This window comes from Neopelma chrysocephalum, unplaced genomic scaffold (genome assembly GCF_003984885.1).
Source record: "Neopelma chrysocephalum unplaced genomic scaffold, ASM398488v2 Primary Assembly neopelma1_200, whole genome shotgun sequence".
Taxonomy (NCBI): Eukaryota; Metazoa; Chordata; class Aves; order Passeriformes; family Pipridae; genus Neopelma; species Neopelma chrysocephalum.
The window spans coordinates 1488202-1508598 of NW_020897862.1; the positions used below are offsets into that span (position 1 = coordinate 1488202).

The 20397-nt window shown below is 46.3% G+C and overlaps 2 protein-coding genes across 6 annotated transcripts; both read right to left on the reverse strand.

Moving 5' to 3' along the window:
- Positions 1-458: 458 nt before the first annotated feature.
- Positions 459-7397, reverse strand: MIIP (migration and invasion inhibitory protein). Of its 5 annotated transcripts, none has more exons than XM_027703016.1 (11): positions 7302-7397; positions 5701-5823; positions 5409-5596; positions 4387-4866; positions 3669-3771; positions 3118-3229; positions 2858-2922; positions 2306-2435; positions 1830-1926; positions 926-1033; positions 459-666 (listed from the first exon to the last, which is right to left on the reverse strand). In XM_027703016.1, exons 3-11 carry the CDS (start codon positions 5577-5579, stop codon positions 511-513), a joined length of 1422 nt encoding a protein of 473 aa, XP_027558817.1. In that variant the 5' UTR covers positions 5580-5596; positions 5701-5823; positions 7302-7397; the 3' UTR covers positions 459-510. The 5 variants fall into 5 exon arrangements, with proteins under 5 accessions (XP_027558817.1, XP_027558816.1, XP_027558819.1 ...); XM_027703015.1 differs by lacking the exon at positions 7302-7397 and adding an exon at positions 7135-7172; XM_027703018.1 differs by lacking the exon at positions 7302-7397 and adding an exon at positions 6705-6964 and having other exon boundaries at positions 3669-3768.
- An 852-nt stretch (positions 7398-8249) lies between these two features.
- Positions 8250-20393, reverse strand: MFN2 (mitofusin 2). Its single transcript, XM_027703010.1, has 19 exons — positions 20312-20393; positions 19568-19736; positions 18855-19033; positions 18018-18153; positions 17516-17678; positions 16884-17008; positions 16456-16564; positions 16259-16366; positions 15720-15873; positions 15426-15493; positions 15173-15294; positions 14745-14871; positions 14476-14580; positions 13959-14061; positions 13092-13312; positions 12798-12947; positions 12359-12555; positions 11867-12001; positions 8250-11249 (listed from the first exon to the last, which is right to left on the reverse strand). Exons 3-19 carry the CDS (start codon positions 19027-19029, stop codon positions 11180-11182), a joined length of 2268 nt encoding a protein of 755 aa, XP_027558811.1. The 5' UTR covers positions 19030-19033; positions 19568-19736; positions 20312-20393; the 3' UTR covers positions 8250-11179.
- Positions 20394-20397: the final 4 nt, after the last annotated feature.

The following is a 20397-nucleotide window of genomic DNA, read 5'->3' on the forward strand; positions in this document are numbered from 1 at the left end:
CCTGTAGCTACACACATTGCACTGAAAATAAATAGGATTTTTTTAATTTTAACTAAATTATTGAGGAACTCAAGTTTAAGGCACTAGAAACTGAAGTGTCATGTTTCAAACATTCGAAAATCACCATATTTGCGTCACTTCACTGAACCAGGCCCTTCATAGGCCAGTTCCCCCCTGGCACTCAGAGCTGAGTTACAGTGGTGGTGACTCAGCTGAGGTGGCAGGACTGCCATGGCTGTCCCTACTCATCCTGGGCACATCCCTTCAGCCAGCCCCAGGTGGGACAGCTCTCAGGAGCAGCTGCAAGAGGCAAAAAAGAGAAGTGAACCAACACCCTGGACTGTACAAACTCCCACGTGCGTGCACTGGTCACCACACGATGGTGGAAACTGGGGGGAATCTGTTCCAAGGTTAATTATTTTATCCAAATGGAGTAGGTTTTTTTTATCCAGTGTGAGTTGTTTCCACGTGCTGTGCCCTCCCCTTCTCCTGGGCAATTGAGTCCGTGGTTCACAGTGTTGAGGTTAAACCAGCAGCCTGGTTTAACCTGGGAGCTGCTCTCCGGTGTCCCCTCCTGCTCTGCTTCCTCCGAGGGGAGGCACTGCTGGACCTGGGACGTGCCAAGGGGGGCTCCTCAGTTCCTCTTGACACTCTGGGCAGCGAGTCCTGGAAGCCAAATGAAGAGGATATTTATCAAAGAGTGCCACAGTGACTTTTCTTTGATGAAGACTTTTTGCCTCTTGTCCAGCCCCGTTTGCTGTTTTGTCCCCGTGCACACCAGTCGAGAAGAAGGAAAACGTTTCCCAGTGGTGATAAATTTTCGTTTGCTCAGCCCTTGATAATCATCAAACTCTTTAGAGGTGGGACAGCAATTTCCACCTGTGCAATTCCCAGCATCTCCAGGGACTCTGGAGGCTGTGCTCACCAGGTGAGGATGGGGAGAAGGCCTCTCTTCCAGGGAAGCTCGCAGATCCAAACTGCTGAGCCTGGGCTTGCTTGGAGGGGCAATGTTTTCCCAGCCAGCCAGGCAGTGCTGTGAAAAGAGATGGAAATGCTCTACCCTTTTTTTATCTGTTGTGGCCTAAATGTAGTTCTAAATAATAACTTCTGCACAGGGAAGCTTTAGCAAATTATTAAAATAATTAATTAATTTTTGAGTTTTATATGACTTAACAGGAAAATGATGAACTCTCTCATGAAGCAAAACTGTCCCTCTCTTCTTCCACCTTTCACTGGCTGGTTACTTCTAAGCTCATCTCCTGCTTTGTGAACTCAAGCACCCGACCTCTCTGAACCTGTCTCAACTGACTCATCCGGTTCCCTAAACCTCAAAACTTTGTTTCCTCCCACCTCTTCCCTGGAAATCTTTAGGCCAGGGCCAGATTAGCAATACTGCCTAGCACTGGTTACTGGCTGGAATACAGGACCAGCTCTACAATAACAGTTTGAAATCCACCCCTTGCCACTACTGATTACACTGTGTATGCTTCATGGGTGCTCTCCTTCCAGACTCCCTGACACCTGTGGAAGGAAGCACAGGCACTCTAAGGTGTGGATCACTGTGTTGAGTCAGTCAGATCTGCCCCAGAAGGACTCAGCTCCACGTGGTACTTTCCTTGGTGCAGTGTAAAGCACTGGAAATATGTCACACACTCTGTGCCACTTCCACAAAGGCACTAACTCAGAACACACCAATGGTTTTTCTGCCTCTGTGACACAGGTCAGAATTTTTAGTGGAAACCCTGCCAGGGCAATGAGTTAGAGATTTGCTTTCCCTCTCACAGCAATGCCCAGCCTGGGCTGTGCCACCAGCAAGAACAGCAACTCACCGAGGGTAAGGCCAGATCATCTGCTGGCTCAAAGCTCCTCCTGCGATGGGCTTTGTACTTGTGGGCAGGCAAAAGGGTATTCCTGGGAATGCTGACCCTGGAACCACACAAGGGAAGTAAGTGCCTGCACCTCTGACAAGGCAGAGGAAATCTGCCTTCCCCACTCAGAGTCCAAGGGTCTAATCCCAAAGTGAACCAAGCAAAACAGTTTTGGATCAGGGCATTAGACACTTCACGCCCACGTTCAGATTCTGAACCAAATTTGGATTAAACAGGCACTTCTCATTGACTTCAAAACTGTTTGTGCTCATGGAAAAGATCAGTGAGGAATTTTTAAGCAAGATGTGTCTCTGCCTTGAGAACAGCAACCTTCCACAGAGCTGTTGTGATGCTGTTTTCTCCTTCACCTGATCAGCTTTTTCTTCCCTATTGTTTCCTTGAGTTCTGCATGCTACAAGGCAGTAACTCCAACTTACCTGACATGGGCTGGCTCTTCCAGTGTCCCTGGGGGCTGGTGGGCACGTGGGATCCTACACACAGGGCAGGCAGATTCTGGATCCACAGGGACAGTGAACAGGCGCTGGTTTAACCGGTAACAGTAAAAACCTGCACAGAACAACAAACCACCAAACTTCATATTCCTTGTTTGTCAGAAGGTTCCTCAAACCAGCCAACAAAGCTGGTTCTACCACAGTGCCACACCTGCATTCTATAAGAAGAGCTGCCTTTCCTCAAATATCTTTTACATTTCCTGTTCCCAAGTAAGTTCCTAAAAAGCAAAACCAAAACTTCAACCTCGACCTAAAAACAGAACATTAGCCAACTGCAAGAAACCCTGAGAGATTAACATGACAGTGATTGAGAGAAGACTCAAGTGCCTTTGGAGTAGGAATTTGAATCTGGTTGAAGAGCTGTAGCTGAAAATTACATTCTTCCTTGTCTTGCATCATGTGCTGCTCTCTCAGGATGACAAAGACTGCACAGTTGTTTTTTCACAGAAATTGGAGTAGGAAGAAATGTGATCTTACAGTTATGGGAACTGGTTATCAAATCTGGTTCTTGTTCAGGAACTGTGCAATCCAGAGCCTTGGGCCTAAAGAAACACACAGAGAGATCAGCTGGTGACAGAGGGGAGGGTCCTCTGAGCAGCCCTGCCTTTTCCAAGCACACATTTATGCCTGGGAGGTAAATAAAGGCCCTCAAAGCCACCCTTACAATGTCCCACTCCAATCAGACCATGGCTCTCATTACTGCATTGCTGCTCCAGCCCTTCCCCATCCCCACTTACTCCAGGTCCTGCTCATCAATACAAGCTTCTCTGTTGGCCTGTCGGAACTGCTGCAGCTCAGCAAAGTATTGCTCAGGTTTTTCTGTTACTGAAGACTTTGTATCAAGGAGCCCTGAGAAGGCCAAGGAGAGAGGAAAGTTCAAGGGTTTATCAAATTTTGGAAAGCACCAAAGCCAGCCTCACAAAAAACAGTCAGAACAAAATAATGGTAATGAGAAGAGCAGGCCACGATGTCAAACCACAGATTAACTGTGTGGTGTGGCTTCCTCACTTCATTCCAGTTATTTGGTATCCTCCCTGACCCCACTAGGCTTTGCCATGTGCTGCCTGGATTCCCATACCACTGCCACCCCACCATTCCAGGGAAGCACAGGTCATGTCTGGACAGGAAAAAGCCTCTGACAGAGCTGCAGCCCCTCTGCTGAGACTTTCTGCACAGACTCAAGGACAGCAGTCCCACCACACCTCAACTCAAAGGGGTCATAAACTGTGTTTTAACTCTTCATACCACCCCATCCTGCTGAGAGCTTTGCTCCAGGGTTAGGATTCACCTGCAATCCAGTCATAGCCCAGGAAAGGACGGGCAGACCAGCTGCCCACTGGTGTGGCATCTTCTTCAGGGTCAGGCTGGAAAGTCACATGATGAGCTTTCTTCTGGGAAGAAAACAATGCATAAAGACTTCTTAGTCATTCAGCAGGACATTCAAAGGTACAGCTGATGAAACAACTGGCAACTGCTCAAATGGGACAGCTGTGACTTAGTTTGAGGCTTGATTCTATCTATGCCTCTACCAGTGACTAGCTCAACAGCCTTCTCAATAAATAAAACAGAAAGAGGGGACGTGCCCAGGTATAAGGCAGGATTTTTCAGAGCTTTAAACAAAATGCTGAGGCCCCTCAATGCACATCCCCAAAGATTAGGCAGCCTGTGGTGCCCTGGAGGACGATCAGGGGCAGAGCCTGCCCTTCACACCCGGGGGAACAAACTCTGGAGCAGCAGCACTGCCCCTGGCTGTTCTCCCTCAGCACATGCAAACACAGGCAGTCTCACAGTCAAGTGTGACAGTTTTCTGGTCTTCAGTTCACTGGCTGAGGAAAGCAGGGCCTGAACAAACTGCCAACAGCCCCTGGCTGCTACACCCAGGAACAGTTCCAGCCCCAACTTCCCACTTACACAGTGGGAACAGGGCAAGTCATGTTCTCCTGGCCCTTCTTCCCTGTCCTTCTGTTGACTCGGGAAAATAAGCAAAGCACTGGTTTGACATTTACCTTCAACTCTTTGGCCCGGGACGTCACCAGGACTGATTTAGGCATCGTGGGCTCTGTGCTGACCATGTGCTGCTCACTGGGCTCTTCATTTTGCACTCTGCTCACTGATGGGCCTGGATGATTCTTCTCATGGAAACCACGGAGCAGAGCAGACTGTTTTCTGCTCTCTCCAAGTCCCAGGAGGAAGGATTCCTTCTCTGGACTTCCTCGAGCATGGCCATCCCCATCCACTCTGGAGGCTTCTCTGCCACATGGAATGATTGCAGACACTGGAATAACACTCTTCTCTTTCCCAGGATAGCTGGAGTCCAAACCTGCTGCTTCCTGTGCCTTTGCTTGTTGTTGCTGTACCTCTCTGTCCCTGCTGCTGTGTTTAAGAGGTGAACTGAGGGCTGCTCTGGCTGTGTGTGCTCTGGGTTCCACAGACACCACCACTCCAGGGTCAGCTGTGGCCTTCACAGCATCCACCTGATTCTCCTTCTGCAAGGACAGAGACCCTCACAACACATGGCATCAGTCACATTACAAATACCTTTCATTAGGACATTTCACTGACTAAGAGAAAAATTAACCTCTCGTTCTAGTCTGCTCACCCCTTTAAATTCCTGAGGGATAAAAAGAAAAATCCTAATGTTGATTTGTGAGGCCTTTTTATTTGGAGAAGAAAGAAATCCACTTCCAGCTAAATGCAGCTTTTCCCAATTTCAGGAACCACAAAACTTTCAGCCCTTGTGCTTAGAAGAAACAAAAGGATTTTGTTCCACAATGTTCATTCCTATTTTAGATGAAGAAACCTGCATGTCTTAGGCAGGAACTGAATTATTTGCAAGGAGAACAGACTGAGACCACAGGATAAACAATAACAAAGGGCAGCTACTTTTCTAGCAGACTCCATATTCCACATTCCACTTTCCACCAGTTCCTCCACGTCCATATGACTCCTTTCCCACACCACAGGCAGAGCAGCTGTCCCACAAGGCCCATTTGCTTCCCAGAATTTCTAGCACAAACACCACACATACCCCTCTCCTGGGCCAGGGGACAGATCCCTCAGCAGCTCTGTGGTGAAGAACAGATGCTGGAAGGAGTGGCTTGCTGGGAACTCTTTTCCTGATCTCCTCCTGCTTTGCTGTGAGCCTTTGTAGAAGGTCCTGGTTGGCCTGACGCAGCCTCTTCAGAAGCTCTAAGTCCATCCTAGACAACCCTTTTCCTGTAAAGCCAGAGGAAGGGGGAACCACACAAATGGAAGAATTAAGTGAAGGAGCAGACACGGGAGAAACCACCTTCAGGGGATTTTTCCTAAAACCCACTTACAGCTGTTGAAATGTTGGAGTGTTGATCCCTTCTCCTGAGAAATCAGCCAAACCAGCACCACCTCAAGCTTCTCTCCCATCAGATGGACCATCAAGTATTTTGCACTCAGGAACTGGGATCTGACTGAAGAGAGACAAGAAACTTTGACAGAGGAAACAGTACACATGAAAAAGTCACATCAAAAAGCTAAATAAGACACATTTGGTTCAGAGGCTGTTAATTAGGATATTCTTATGCAATTCTGCTTTAATGTTCTTTTGAACATTGAAATTTGTATTTTGATAAACCCAGGATGTTCATAAGTTCAAAATATGACTAATCAACATGAATGCATTTGCTACATCCAAAAGAAATACTGAGTCAAAACTGTCCTCCATAGCCCCCAGGCAGGAAGGCTCCAAAATGCTCAGTTATGACTCAGGACAAGGTTTTGGGCAATTCCAATCCCATAAATTAATTACCTTAAGTTCCACAAGGGGGGTGAAAAGGAGTTAATAGATAAACAAATAAAGTCTAGTTTGACTGAAAAGCTGTCACACTGTTCAACGTCTTTACAACATCACAAGCTCCTCTAAATTTGCAAAAAGTGGATTTTTAAATAAAGCAGAAGCAAACCCTAAATCCAAACTCCCACATTGTTTTTGACCAGATTGATAAATTATGTTCTCAATAAAAATGGTTTTCCAGGACCTTTTGTTCTAAAAGATCCCTAAACTCTTCTCCAAAGCTCATCTGACTTGTTTTTGTGTTTGCTCCCTTGGCAACTGGACACGGAGAATGAAATGTAGCACAAGGGCACTAGGAGGAGTGGAGAGCAGCACTAACAAACTACAACATATCTTCTTGCTACAGGAAATAAGTGAGGGGTGAGGTACGGGACAGAAAATAGAAATATCACTCTTGAGGCACTAAATTTGAGAAAACTTGGAAAAAACCAGTGGTTCTCGCAGCCTTCACAGGACAAAGCCAACAGCTTTGATGAGCACCCTCTCACCACTGCTCACCAGGAAGCAAATACTCCGAAAACAACATCGGTCAAGGGACTTTCTGGAAGGGTTTTACCAGATGAGGTCCACTCTTGGCACAACCTACAAGAAGCTCAAGTTTATGAAAACCTGCTCTAGCCTGGATCCTCCGTGAGGAGGAGCTTCGCTCCCCGCAGTTAAAGATCAGGACGGTTGTGTCGGGAACCGAGGACGAGGTTCCTGCGCGGAAGTCGTTCAGCCCCGCGGGCTGTTCCGGCGCCGGTTCGGCTCTCCCGCGCCCACGGGGAAGGGGAGGGAGCCCCGAGCATTGCAGAATTCCCCTCCCTCTTCCAGAGGCCGGGCTGGCAGCGGCGAACCCTCCCTCCTCCCCCCGCCCCTCCCTCGCAGCGCGGGGACCCGCCCATCCCGAGCCTGTTCCGAGCCCGTCCCGCCGCGTTCCCCGTCCCACCTGCGCCGCCCCCGCCGCTCCGGTGCCCGGGGGCTCCGGGGGCTCCCCCGCCGTGCCCGTCCCGCTGCAGCCGCCGAGATTCCCCCGTTCCGGGCCCGCCCCGCGGCGCTCCCGGCATGCGCAGGGGAGGCTGCCCCTCGTACCGCCTGAGAACCAAAGGCACTGACCGAGACATTCGCTGGCCGTTGCTTCCTCCAGTGTCCTCAAGAAATCGTTGGTTCAATGCCGACAGTTTTAGTGCGACTAAAACTTTCAGTATCGTCGGTGTGAGGATAACACGCAGCTGCCGCTGAGGGCTCAGCGGAGACCTTATTGCTCTCTACAACTCCCTGGTGGGAAGGAGGAGCCAGGCGGGCATCGGGCTCTTCTCCACCAGCAGCAGGACAAGAGGGCACGGCCTTAAGCTGCGCCAGGGGAGGTTTAGGTTGGACATCAGGAAGAAATTCTTTCCAGAGACAGTGATCAGACATTGGAACGGCTGCCCAGGGAGGTGGTGGAGTCACCGTCCCTGGAGGTGTTTAAGGAGAGACTGGATGTGGCATCAGTGCCATGGTCTAGTAGGCAAAGTGGTGTTGGGGTCAAAGGTTGGGCTTGATGATCTCAGAGGTGTTTTCCAACCTTGTTGATTCTGTGGTTCTGTGAAAGGCAGTGGAAGGATTGTAGGAAAATTTATTTCCGAAGTCGAGAACACTGGACTTAGGAGAACATTAATCCTAATGGCACTTCAAACACCCTTCTCAGGCTTTTACAATTTCTGTCCCCCCCTCTTGGGGGGCCTTTGTCATGTGTGCAGTACTTATCTTCTTCTCAAGCCAGGGAGTCTTTCTCTGGAATGCAGGAGGAGAAAACATCTAAAACTGTCTCTGGGGAAAGATGCCTCTTCTAGGCAGGAAAGCTTTCTTAAGCAACACAAGCTCTAATCTCCTCCCTATAATTCTTCAAGAAGGGTTTTCTAACCTTACAATGAGTCTCCTTGTTAACTTTCAAAGTAAGAGCACAGAAGGTGGTCACTGGTGTCAAACATGCACCTCAGTACCACATGGAACACACCTGAAATAGATGTACTTACACTGGAAGACTTTGTGTCACAACACTCAGGACACGTCAGGAGAAATGTTTTTTCCAATTCATTTTTATTTTGGTTTCCATTGTTTACAGCACTGTTACAGGACTAATTCATGCAAATTCATCACCTTAAATACAGCAGAGAATAAACTCGCTGGTAAGAGTATTTTGAAGAGCTCCATCAACGTAACGCAACGGGAAAAGTAGCAGCAATAAGATAAAAGTGCATTTAGCTGACCTTCTTTAATGGGAGTTTGGGGTAGACTGTTTTTGGAATTACCTGTTCTACAGATTAGTTTAGCCTTCCTTATTAAAATAAGAAGAGAACAGCCTCCTCCTGATAGTGTTCATTCCTCCACCACTCTGAATTAAAGAAGTGCAGCTGTAATGTGTTTCAGAGGAATCCAGCTCATAGGCCTGTCTGTTAAAAGTTTGATTCTCTACCATTCAGGCTTCTAGGGACAAGGGTTACACACATATTAAAAATTCTTCTCTCCCTTGTTAGCAGTTTTGCTTCTGAAAAACTCCAAGTGGTTCTTTCCCCTGTTCTGCAGGTTGTGTCAGCTCTGCAGTGAGAACACACCACCCAAAGCCGAGCAGCATCAGAGGCACACACAGCACCAAGACTCCGGGTTCCAAGAACCCATCAATCTCTTTTCCCTTTACAGATAAGACATTGGCTTAAAGATAAGCTCATTTATCAGATTTCCCCTAAAGGCCTGCTGAAGAGATGCTGACAGGTCTTCAAAAGCAAGGTCAGCATTTCAAGTAGTCACGAGCTGCTGAGCAATAGTACATCACCCTCTGCCTCAACCTGGCACTGACAATTTCCTGGTGTATGAGGCATGTGCTTAATGTTTTAACTCAACAGAAGAGTACCTAGCTTATTACTGTGTATGTGATAGCCTGAGAGACCAGAGATCCAAATTAATTCAAATAATACCTCCAGCAGAGTAAGGGATGATCCACTTACTCCAGTGTACTTCACCACGTGCCCAGAGCACAGACTTCCAGAGGCAAGGACTCAGTTTTCTTTCTTGCTCGTTCTCAGATCTGATCCAAGCTATATTTATGTCCTGGTGGCTGCCTGAGGAACCCAGCCAAGGCCAATGAAGCCTTCTGATAAAAACAGCTTTTCAGTTTGAGCTGGAGTCGAGGCTGTCTACTGGAAGGGAGAGGTTTGTTTTCTTTCTGCATTCTGGACACGTAAGAGTCTCACCACCAGCTCCAATACAATCAAGATACTTCAAGTCTTACTGCAAATCTCAGAACAGCCTTACCTAAGATGTACTTACTGACATTTCACTATTTTTACTCCCTCAAGTATCAGGCAGCTTCTTTCTGGAACTTCCATGACACAAGAAACAGGGGACTTGTCACAGGCACACCTGAGCGGGAATGAGAAATCCTAAGGCCATTTTCAAGGGAAAAGTCTCATTGTCAATAAGAAGAACACCCCACTGCTCAGTAGTTCTAAATGCAGTCCATATTCTATGTGTGTGATGCTGAACAGATTTAGGTTGTCACTAACCCTAGAACTACAGGATCTGATTCTGGATTCCTCAGGCATTTTGTGGGCAACAGAAAGGTTATACCCAACACATGGCAAAATACTGAGCCACAAAGAGGAAAAGAAACATTCCAAACAACAGAGGAAACATATCCTACTACTCCTAAAATCAGTGAGAATTTCTTCTCTATCAATTTCAACAGGAAGAGACTCAAATCCTTACAATTCCCAAATCTTATATTCCAAATTCATAACTGCTTCAAGGCGAAACTCAAAAACTCATTTCATCTATTTGCAAATAAAGAATGTCTTGGGGAAAAAAAAAATTGCATTAACCCATTCTTGCCCTGGCATGAACTACAAGGGCCACAACTCCCCCCATCCCCAAGGAGCTGTACCTGCCAGCTTGTTCTCATACTTTTAACAGAAGAGAAACATCATCAAATCCTATCGCTGCCCGGCCTGCGACATCCTGTGGGAACTCTGCATGAAGCAAAATCTCTTACAGCGTGTAATCCACATGCTGTTCTTGTGGCCAGAGAGTGGTAATGGAATTCCAAAGGCCTGCTTCCAGAAACACAGCTGTGCATTTCCAAAGAAAACCCACATTCATTGACTTAGTTCATAAGGCAGTTCATTACATTCTGTCAACTGGCTTTTACTTCCTTGTTTTCTTCCTCAACAAGCTGCCAAATTATCAGCACTATCTCCTTCACAGGAACTAGTTCTGTCTTTGCAAACTACTTGTCCGTGACAGGAAATGGGCCAGACTTATTAAAGAGCTCTTAAGAGGAAGAAACTAACTCCAAAGCCACTAAGCTTAACAAAGCAAAACCTTAATCCCTCTTTCTCTGGAAGAGGACTGGGTTTTGTTCAGAGGTTTAAGCATACTGACAGCAATAAACCTTTCTATGAAGGGACATTGGGATTCTGTGTCAGGTTCTAGAATAACAGAATATTAACCCAGGAGACAGGCCTGTGTGGGCTATAAATGCATTGTGAAACCACCATCACATCTGTGTGCATGGGACCTGTGTTTAGACAAACAGCTGCTTGTCACTCACACCCCCACCTGGGGCTTGGAACTCAAAAGCTCTGTCTTTATGTAGTAAAACAAATGACTCCATAAAGAAGTGTCAGAATAACTTTTTAACCCGATAAACATTTTTCTTGTTTGCTTTAAATTTGTTTAAAGCAAAATGAAGTGCAGTAAAAGCCCCCTGCAAATGTATGAAGCACACATTCCTCCTGAAGTAGCCTGGTCTCATAGGAAGGAAAAAGAAGTTATTAACAGCTAGTGTTTAGAGGTGGGACACAGAACGGGGAAGCAGAATCCTATTGTTCACACAGCAACTGGAAACATAGCAATAGGCTCTTGCTCATTCCCTTTAGGGAATTCCATCACCCACCATGTTCTCTGCAGTAATTAAGAGAGCACTGAAGGGAAACTTTTTTTCTCTCCTTCCCACACTATCTGCTTTGCTGCAGGTACTGATGTGTGAACATGTTGAGTTCGCTGTCCAGCCAACCTGCTTTGTTCCTGCAAGGACAGAAAGTCTTTGTTAGGTGAAGGAAATAGCTCTTAAGCCACTCAGAAAGAAGTGCCACTAAAATGAGTACCCAGCAAGGCACGGAGTGCCAGAGATCCACTCCAAAATGCTGTTGCCATTCCTCAGGTCAGGAGTGCTTGCCTGCTAACAGTGCCTAGGCTTTGAGGTTCAAACTGAGATCCTGGACACAAGTTCACATCAATCTTACTGTGTAAGTAAGGAATGTTTGAAAAAGTCTTCCTGACAGCCTTTGCAGTGTAAAGAAATCAGCACACAATTGTGTACAAAGGTGAGGGTGAGACTTATTTGCATGATTTTGTAACAGCTGAAGGAGTTTAAGGAGTAGAGGACTGTATGTTTTGATACATGGAAAGGAACTGTAATTCCAAACAAATCGAAAACAGGAAGGAAAAGATATTTTGTGAAACAGAAGCTTTAAATGACTGTCCATGGGAAAGTACCAAGAGAAAGAGAACACGAGTTGGTAGGGAAGGGTCTGCACATCAAACACTATGACAAAACCAGAGTGAACTCAAAACTACATCTCATCTGAACATCCCTGGGGCAATCACAGGAAAAACAATCATATGGAATAATCAAATCTCACCTGAGCAGTTTTGCTTTGCTCTGCAGTGAATCCAGAACTTCAATTTTTTTATTCATGGCAGAAATTTCCTGCTCAAGGTTCTCCCGTGTGACATCCACTTGCTGACACAAATGAGCAAATGTTCCAGCAAGCTCCCTGTGAAACAAGAAGAAGAAGAGTTGGGTGTGACAGAAAGTAAGATCGAGCAGCAAAGTCAAGGACTAAATCCCTTTGATGTATAGTGCTGATGGTATCATGGCTCAGATCTTCATCCTACCACTTCTGCACAAGAATATGTCAGGGCATCTTGATTTGAGACACAGAAATACATTAAGCTCAATGCTTAACAGCACCCAACCACTACAGGTTTAAAAAAAAGAGCAGTATTATTTTAAAACACGTGTCGTTACTCATTTTTAAATGTGGAATTCAGAAAGAAGACTTGTTTTAACGAGGAACAGCATAAAAAAAACCCAAATAACTTAAGGTTTTATCTGAATATAGGCAACTCACTGTTGGACTTGGTGGCTGCAATTGGAGCCCGTGTAGCTGACGATGAGCTGCAGTTTCTCCCCAGCATACTCCACAAACTGCCTCTTGAAAGCTCTCTCCTTTGCTTTTGTGGTCCAGGTGAGGCGCTCATAGACATAAAGGAGCCCATAAAGGCCAAAAGAGAGAGCAATCAGTCTCCAACCCACGGCCTTCCAGACCTAAAAAAGCACAAGGAAAAACAAATTACACAATCATCATCTCAGCTTGATGCTGACTCCTAACAGTGGTGCACAGAGCATTGCAAAATCAGCTCAATATCTAGACTCCAATGGAAGAGCAAAGGAGAAAGTATTTCCCTATCTGTGCATAGCAATTATCTACAGGATTCAGCAGTGCAAGTGCTGTTCAAGTCAGTGCTCCAACTTCAGTTATATAAATGCTGCCCAGATGGCCAACATACCACACCACCAACCACGATGATCCCCATGGAAGTCCGGGAAGTTAATGAGGCCAGGCCAGTCACCATGGACACCATGAGCTCTTCCTGGGTCATAGAGCCCTGAGGCAAAGGAGGCAGACTGGGATTTGCTGGTGTTAAAGGGCGTTGAACCTAATTGGAAAAGGAGGGATAAAACAAAACCAAAGGACAGATAAGAGAAGGCAAGCCACTGTTCTTCCCCCCCCACCAACAACCTCAGCAGCCACTGAAATAATAAAAGTCACAGCTACCCCAATACTCAACAAGGTATCTTACCTGGTCATTATAGCCCATCAAGGCCCGACGACCATTCTTTGGTCCCAAAAACCTGTTCACCAGCATCGTCCATCCAAGAGAGAAATGGAATTCTATGTCCTCTTGGAAGTCAGCACAAAGCTTGTCACAGTTCAGATCATAGCTGAGCATGAAGCACTGTCGGGGAATTAACATGTCTATCTGGCCCCGCAGGGAGACTGGCAGGAGGGGTTTTAAACCATCTGCACACACAGAAAAGAAAAATATGGAAAAAAAGGGCTGTTGAGTTCACAAGAATTGACTGGACTTGTATTCTGCAATCAGGGTGGTTATGGCTTGTTCCATCCTCCACAGCTAGTTTCCTTAGTATGTTAAATTTCATAAGCCAAGTATTTTGCTAGTGTTGAATTACTATTCAATTCTTGGTTCTTCAGATCAACTCAGAAGGAAATCTTTCCATGGACCCTCCAAAATCCTTACAGGTAGCTGGTGAAGCTTACAGATTAGCAACACCTTGAGAAAAAGAATCTGAAAGCAGTTATAAGTCTTTAGGCACTATACTCCCATGAAATCCCATATTGAGACAGGCACCTAGTTACAAGTCATTCGTGTTTCATTAGGATTTGATCTGAGAATCAAGTTTCCAAAGCCAAGATTCCTCTCTGCCATGAGGATTATGCTGACTGTACATATTCAATAGCAAATCACTGCACCAGTTCAGGCCCAGAACTAGTCCTCTACACAACAGTATTAATCAAGATGGAAACTAAGATGATGCCAGCTGACATCAGCCATCAGATTAACAAGGAACCACCCAGAACACCTACCCAGTTATTTTCCATGGCAATTCAAGGAAAGAGAAAGGGGATTATTGCCAGTGGAACTGACCTATCATTTCTTGCTGCATTGTCTGCAGGGAGGTTGTGATTGCGTTGGAGCAACGCTCTGACATGTTACGGCCCAGGCCTTCCTCGATGTGCTTATGCAGCTCCTGACAAAGAAAGGGTTGTTAAGATTAGAATAAACATAGGTAAGATGCAGGCTGCAGGTGCTAGAGCTTGCTAGTTAAAAAAACCCTCCCAGAAGAGGAGCACATGTTCTGTCTGCCCACTGTTCTATTATTAATTTCATTCTTCCCTCCCTTTTTCAGTGAAGAGGAAAAGGCAAATCAAAAAAATCTCATGTGCACTCTTTAGTCTAGGAAAAGTTCTGTTTGATCTATATAATGTGAAACATCATATGTGTATCGATTTATCACTGAGATTATTAAAAAACTAAAGCCTGAGCTCATATCCTCGTTGGAAGGATGTTAACCATCCCAATGAGCTGGCATAATTACTGACTCAGAGCTAAAAAAGGCCTCTTAAGTTGCTTAAGCAACTGGTAAGAAGCAAACATCACTTACGGTCTTGTACACTTTAAGAACTACTTGAGATGGATGGAAGTCTGCCTGGTATTCATCTACCAACACTGAGAGCCGTCTGATTTCTTCTGCCATGGCGTTTGACACCTAGAGAGATAGCACAGGACAGAAAACAGAGCTTCTGAAAGCATTTCTTCTCTTCCCATCTGTAACTCCCACATTTTTAGTACTTCAAAGCTTTGTCAGCACTGTGTATTCTCCCCACCATGCTGTTTCAGACAATCTAGTTTTCCACAGCCGCTCCTCCTTACCTGCCTCTCCACTTCTTCTGTGATCTGTTTGATTTTCCTCTTGTAGTCTTGAGTCAGGAGCTCCAGCTGTTTGTCAATAAAACCTAAACGATCCTGTCGTTCCTCTCGCATTTCCAGACAGTAAACTCTGGTGAAAAAACAACCCTGTCCATCAAAGTGTCAGAGAAATGCATTTTTGATCTATAAATATATTTGAATTTCAGCACTAAGACAGATTCTCCCACCCAGCAACAAAACATGTCAGTCTCTGCAATACATTATACAGCACAGGACAAAAGGTCCTCTTCCCAACACTTTCCCAGTTCACCAGTACCTGTCCTTCCCACTCCCAAACAGCTACGTTCTGCTCTGCATTTCAAATGCTCATGGTTCCCTTAAATGATTCCCAGAATACTTTAGTTATGGAAGCACCAAGCCTCAGCTCTCACCGTTGTTCCTGGGCAGCAACATGCACAGAGTCCATGATGAGCCGGACATCCTCTGCAATCTGCTTTGCTCTCACTGTGTGCTGCTCGAATTTTGTTTTTACTGCTGACTGGGAGATACATTCCTGTAGACAAAAGGCAGCCCAAGATTAGCAGCACACTAACACAACTTCTCCTTCACATATGATCTGTTTCCAAAGTGTGTCCCCACCAGTGCCCAGTCTTTTAGATCTAACCAGTACAACACAATGCTCACCTCAAACCTTCTCTCGAAGTTCTGAAACTCAAGCATTCTTACTTGAAATCCATCTGCCAATGCTCCACCTGAGAGAAGGAAAGCACAGAACAACCACTTCAGTTTTGCAAAAGCAGTCAGGTGTTGGACATCAAGAAATGCTCCTGCTTTACACTGAAGCCAATGCAAAAGTGCTGTTAAGTCACCTCTTTGATTGCTTTATTATTAATTTGGACCCAATTTTATTCATTCTTTGGAATAAGATATTCTCCGTTTTCTTCAAGTAAATGCAAAATTTCTCTTAGCTTTCCTTACCTCCCTCTGGCATCCCTTGAGCCTTCTGAATCCTGGCATTCAGCACTTCCTTTGCAGACACAAAGAAAATGCGATCCCCTGCCTGGGCTCGATCCACCACCCCCAGCTCATCCACCAGGAAGCTGGTACAGCGCTCCATGTGCTGCCGGCGCACCTGAGGGCCAAACAGGACAAACCACACAGCCAGTTAAATCTACTTCATCCACCCCTTAAAGGTTAGGCCAAGCACCCACATGCCCTCTGCTGGTCTAAGCTGCCAACATAAAAGAGCAAGGAAAAAAACCTTTCCTATTTTATGGAATTTTCCAGAGGTTATCTAAGTGATTTAACTTCAAAAGGCCCCTGTGAGAGTTGTGCTCAGAAATTTCAAGAGTCATGTCCTGCTCATTAGTCTGTGCTCCCCCTAGTCTCCACACTAAGGGGATAAAAATCCAAACTGTAAAACAATCACACACAACACTGATTGTACCTGCAAAGACCAGAGTCAAAAGACTCCATAATATCCATGAAAAGAGAAGAAGTTTAAACACATCACAAACCTCTTCCATGTATTCTGGTTCAGAGGCAGATGCATCCCAGCGGTTATTTAAAATAAATATATTGGGCCGAGACAGACGTTCATTCACCTTGTGAAAGAACTGCTTCTCCTAAGGAAAATGAAACAAAACCTCTTCAGATTAATATGTCAAGTATTTTTAACCCTTAGCCAAATTCCCTGAAGTGGACTTGCACATACAGTTTGCATCAACGTTGATTCAGAATTTGCCACCAGGACAAACACGTCAGCATCGAGACAGAATTTGTCAATCCAGCTGTCCAGCTCTGTGGTTACATCAATGCCAGGGCTAGCAACAAAGAGAAATGAGACATTACTGTGCTATGGAAACAGCAAAAACAGAATTACAAAAGTTAGTAAGAGATGTGTTTCAGCTTTTCAGGGCATTAATTTCCAATGTCTGAGCTACACTGTCCTGAGGTGACAAGAGTACAGATTCAAAGGAAGTACTGACAAGGAAATCTGCCTGCTAACTGCAGCAAAGGACTTTGGTCACTGTCACAGATTAGAACAGGGTCAAGCCCTTTGATGTTTGTTAAATAGGTATTTGAAAACATTTCCGTAATTAGTCTGTGATAAGCAGGAAAGGAAAGAAAACTATTTCTCACCTGTCCATCAGCACCAGGTCGTCCTTTAAGAGAGAACATTTGGAATTGGGCCACATTACACTGACCAGGCTGCCAGCATTCAGATGTTCATCCTGATGAAGGGCATGAGCCAGCTGGTTTACTGTCTATGAAAAGATGGAAATAACATTTCCTGTGTGCCAAGGCCCACTAACACAATTCTTTCCCCTTCAGAGCTATGCACTGACAATTTAAGACAAAACCCAGCTCCAAATTACTTTCTCCCAGGGAGGTTTTCCATATAAAACCTTTTTGAGTGTCCCAGTCAAAAGACAACCACTAATGAGAGTTTATGAGAGATATTTCTGTCAGGAAAAGCTACTGAGGAATTATCAGGAAGTCTGTGATTCTGTCAGTCACACAGAGATCAGAACTTCCTGAGTCATTGTTCCCTGCTGTCACCAACAAATACAACACACCATCTTTTTCATAAAATGAACAAGTTCCATCCTGTGACTTGCTTCATTTCTCCCTTCCTACATCTAAAAAAGACTCATTCTTCATCTCTATTCCTTTAATGATTAAAATCCTTAATTGTGAAATTTGTTCACAGCACTTTAATTTTCTTGTTCCTTCCCTTTTCTGAAGAGTCTTTATGCTTAAGGAAATTGTACCTTAACACTCTTCTTTTCCTCTGAGCCTTCAGTCAGCAGGAAAGCATCATGTCCATCTGTCCCTTCTACACGCAGGAAGCAATTAGTGGTGTGCCCAATTCCTGAAGGAAGGACCTTGTCCCACAACATGGCATTTATCACAGTGCTCTTCCCATTGCTTGTCCTGCAGTCAGATTAAGAATGGTGTAGCAGGGTTCTGAGAGCCAGATTTTACAGAAAGCAAGTTCTCTTTAGCCAAGCTGTACCAGAGCCATTAACAACTCAGGTGCCAGAGGCAACCTGCAAAAAGACTTTGCTAGTCTCTTATCGTAAGAATTCTTCAAATTGAAGAATTGCATGATATAATATTTCTTTTCAATTTACAAAGCATTAGTGCCTGGGATATGCACGTTACAAGCAGAAGCTAAAGCACTAGTGTTTCTATAAATATTCTCTACTGGCTGCAATCCTGAAATGCTTCACTGAGTGGGGAGCGTAGGCAACACACACCCACGTGACTCACCTCCCAAAAAAAGCAACTTTCATGTGTCGTCTTGCCAACACTTCACTAATACCACTGACTTTTGACAGGTAGCCTTTGACTTCCAGTACCTGCTCTTCTGTGGTGACAGGATCAAGCTCTCCATTCTTGTGTGTTTCTAAAATCAAAACAGATCATGTCTCTGAATTGCAGGAGCCATCTGGGTCAGTTCTGGATGACACCCCTCTCTGTGATGGTAACATGCAGAACTGAACATTTATCTGTCCCACAGCCTGGGTGGGTGATCTCGACACAGGCAATGACACCCTGAGGCAATTCTGCAACAGCATTTATCAGCTGGTCCCTTTTGTGTATCTAAAAACCATCCCTGTCCTTGAGACTGCCTTAAACAGAACAGCCCACACTGCAAACACTCCAGCACCCTTAAAGAAAAAAATCTGTCTGTGCCTTAAGCTGTTAAAGCCAATTACTGGCATATGTTACATGTCACTAACAGTGATGTGTCCAGCCAAGAACACTGAAAGGATTATAGACAAAAAAACCCTAAAGGGGTTGTGTAATTAATTAAAAATCTCCCAAACAACATAAAAATCATACATAGCTCCCTAACTAGCTCAGTTTCCTAACGTGCATGAAATGCTCATCTTCAAAATATGAAGCTGAACACCTGAACAAATTCAACAAAATCATTTTCTGTTTTTCTTATAAACATGAATACATAAACAGACACACATGTATAAATAAGCACAGGTCTAGCAGCGCTATTGCACTGAATGAGGAGGTTTGGTGTGTCTGTTTTGGAGAATTGTTTGTGGGCAAAGGACTGTCACACACCCCTAGTTCCAGAACTGAGCTTACCTTCCAGGAACGAGGAGCTCTCGTTGATGTAAGCAGCCAGCTGTTCAAAGATACCATTGATTTTCTTCTTTGCAGTGACAAAATGTTTAAGTGGAGAAGCATTTACCTCAGCCATGTGTCTTTTATCCTTCTTCACTGCAACTATTGAGTTGGAACGAGTGAACAACAGGGACATTGCGCTGCAGGGAAAAATCCAGTAAAGAACAGTGTCACCAAGTGCCAACAGCTATCCAAGGGTGTGTAGTGATAGGATAAGGGGGAACGGCTTCACACAGACAGAGGGCAGGGTTAGATGGGATATTGGGAAGAAATTCTTCCTTGTGAGGGTGGAGATGCCCTGGCAAAGGTTGCCCAGAGAAGCTGTGGCTGCCCCATCCCTGGGAGTGTCCAAGGCCAGGTTGGATGGAGCTTGGAGCAACCTGGGATAGTGGAACGTGTCCCCACCCACGGCAGGGAGGTAGAACTGGATAATCTTTAAGGTCCCTTCCAATCCAAACCATTCTGTGACCATGATTCCATGATCCAACTAAGCATCCTAACATGAACTAGATAAATACACATTTTAAAAACAATCTTCTTTTTTCCACAAAGAAATTGTTCCACTTTATACACATGAAAACTATCCATATATCAGAAATTAAAAAAACCTGCTTTTCCCTCTCTCTTCCAATAAACAGCCCCACAGTGATCACTCCTCCCCATCCTCCACTTACTTTCAGGATGAGTTACGTTTTCACCAGTCATGCATGGCCAGCTCAAGGCCCTCTTGAAGACAAAACGGCAGCAGTTTCCCTGCCTTCTCCCTCTCCCCGGCCGGACTCCGTCCCCTCCCCTCCGTCCCGCAGCTCCTTCAGCGACGCCGAGTCCAGCCGGTCTCCGACCCTGCGCCAGAGGGGCCGGGGATGAGGGACAGGAGCTCCGTGAGGGGCCGGGCTCTGCCCCCCATGTGCAGGGGATGCTCGGGGCTCTGCCCCTCTGCCATCCCAGTGTGCCTAAGGGACGCTCCAGGCTCTGCGCCCCTGCCATTCCAGTGTGCCTAAGGGATGCTCCGGACTATGCCCCCCTGCCATCCCAGTGTGCCTAAGGGATGCTTCGGGCTCTGCCCCACCGCCGTCGCCTTGCCCGGGGGATGCTCCGGGCTCTGCCCCCGCGGCACCCCCACGCCCGGATGATGCTCCGGGCTCTGTCCCCCCGCCATCCCCGTGCCCGGGAGATGCTCTGGGCAGACGCTCCGGCCTGACACCGCCGCCTCCCCCTCAGCCCTCACGGGGCGGGAAGCGCCTCCCTCGCGCCCCCTCAGGACCCTTTCCCGGCGGGTCCCACCCTCACCGCTGCCGCCCCCGTCTCTGCCTTTGTTCCCGTCCGTGCCGCTCGGGAGGCGACCTCCCCCCGAAGCACTGTCGCGGCCTGGAGCGGCTCTCCCCCGTCCCCTGGGCCGGGCACCGCCCGGGGCTCACCTTCACCGCCGCTCCCTCGCGGCCGCCATGTTCCGCCGCGCCGCCGTCACCGGGCGGGTCAGCGGCGCGCGCCGGGCGCGGGGCAC

Bases quoted from the DNA above. Each gene is read 5' to 3' on its own strand.
- MIIP (XM_027703016.1), bottom strand. From the start codon at position 5,579: ATGGACTTAGAGCTTCTGAAGAGGCTGCGTCAGGCCAACCAGGACCTT. The intron at 2,923-3,117 runs GTAAGTGGGGAT...GTGTTTCTTTAG, and splicing joins ATTGATGAGCAGGACCTGGA to GCCCAAGGCTCTGGATTGCA. The intron at 1,034-1,829 runs GTGAGTTGCTGT...CTCTTTTCACAG, and splicing joins ATGATCTGGCCTTACCCTCG to CACTGCCTGGCTGGCTGGGA.
- MFN2 (XM_027703010.1), bottom strand. From the start codon at position 19,029: ATGTCCCTGTTGTTCACTCGTTCCAACTCAATAGTTGCAGTGAAGAAG. The intron at 12,002-12,358 runs GTGAGTTGCCTA...CTTGTTTCACAG, and splicing joins TGCAGCCACCAAGTCCAACA to GGAGCTTGCTGGAACATTTG. The intron at 11,250-11,866 runs GTGAGATTTGAT...CTGTCCTTGCAG, and splicing joins AGCAAAGCAAAACTGCTCAG to GAACAAAGCAGGTTGGCTGG.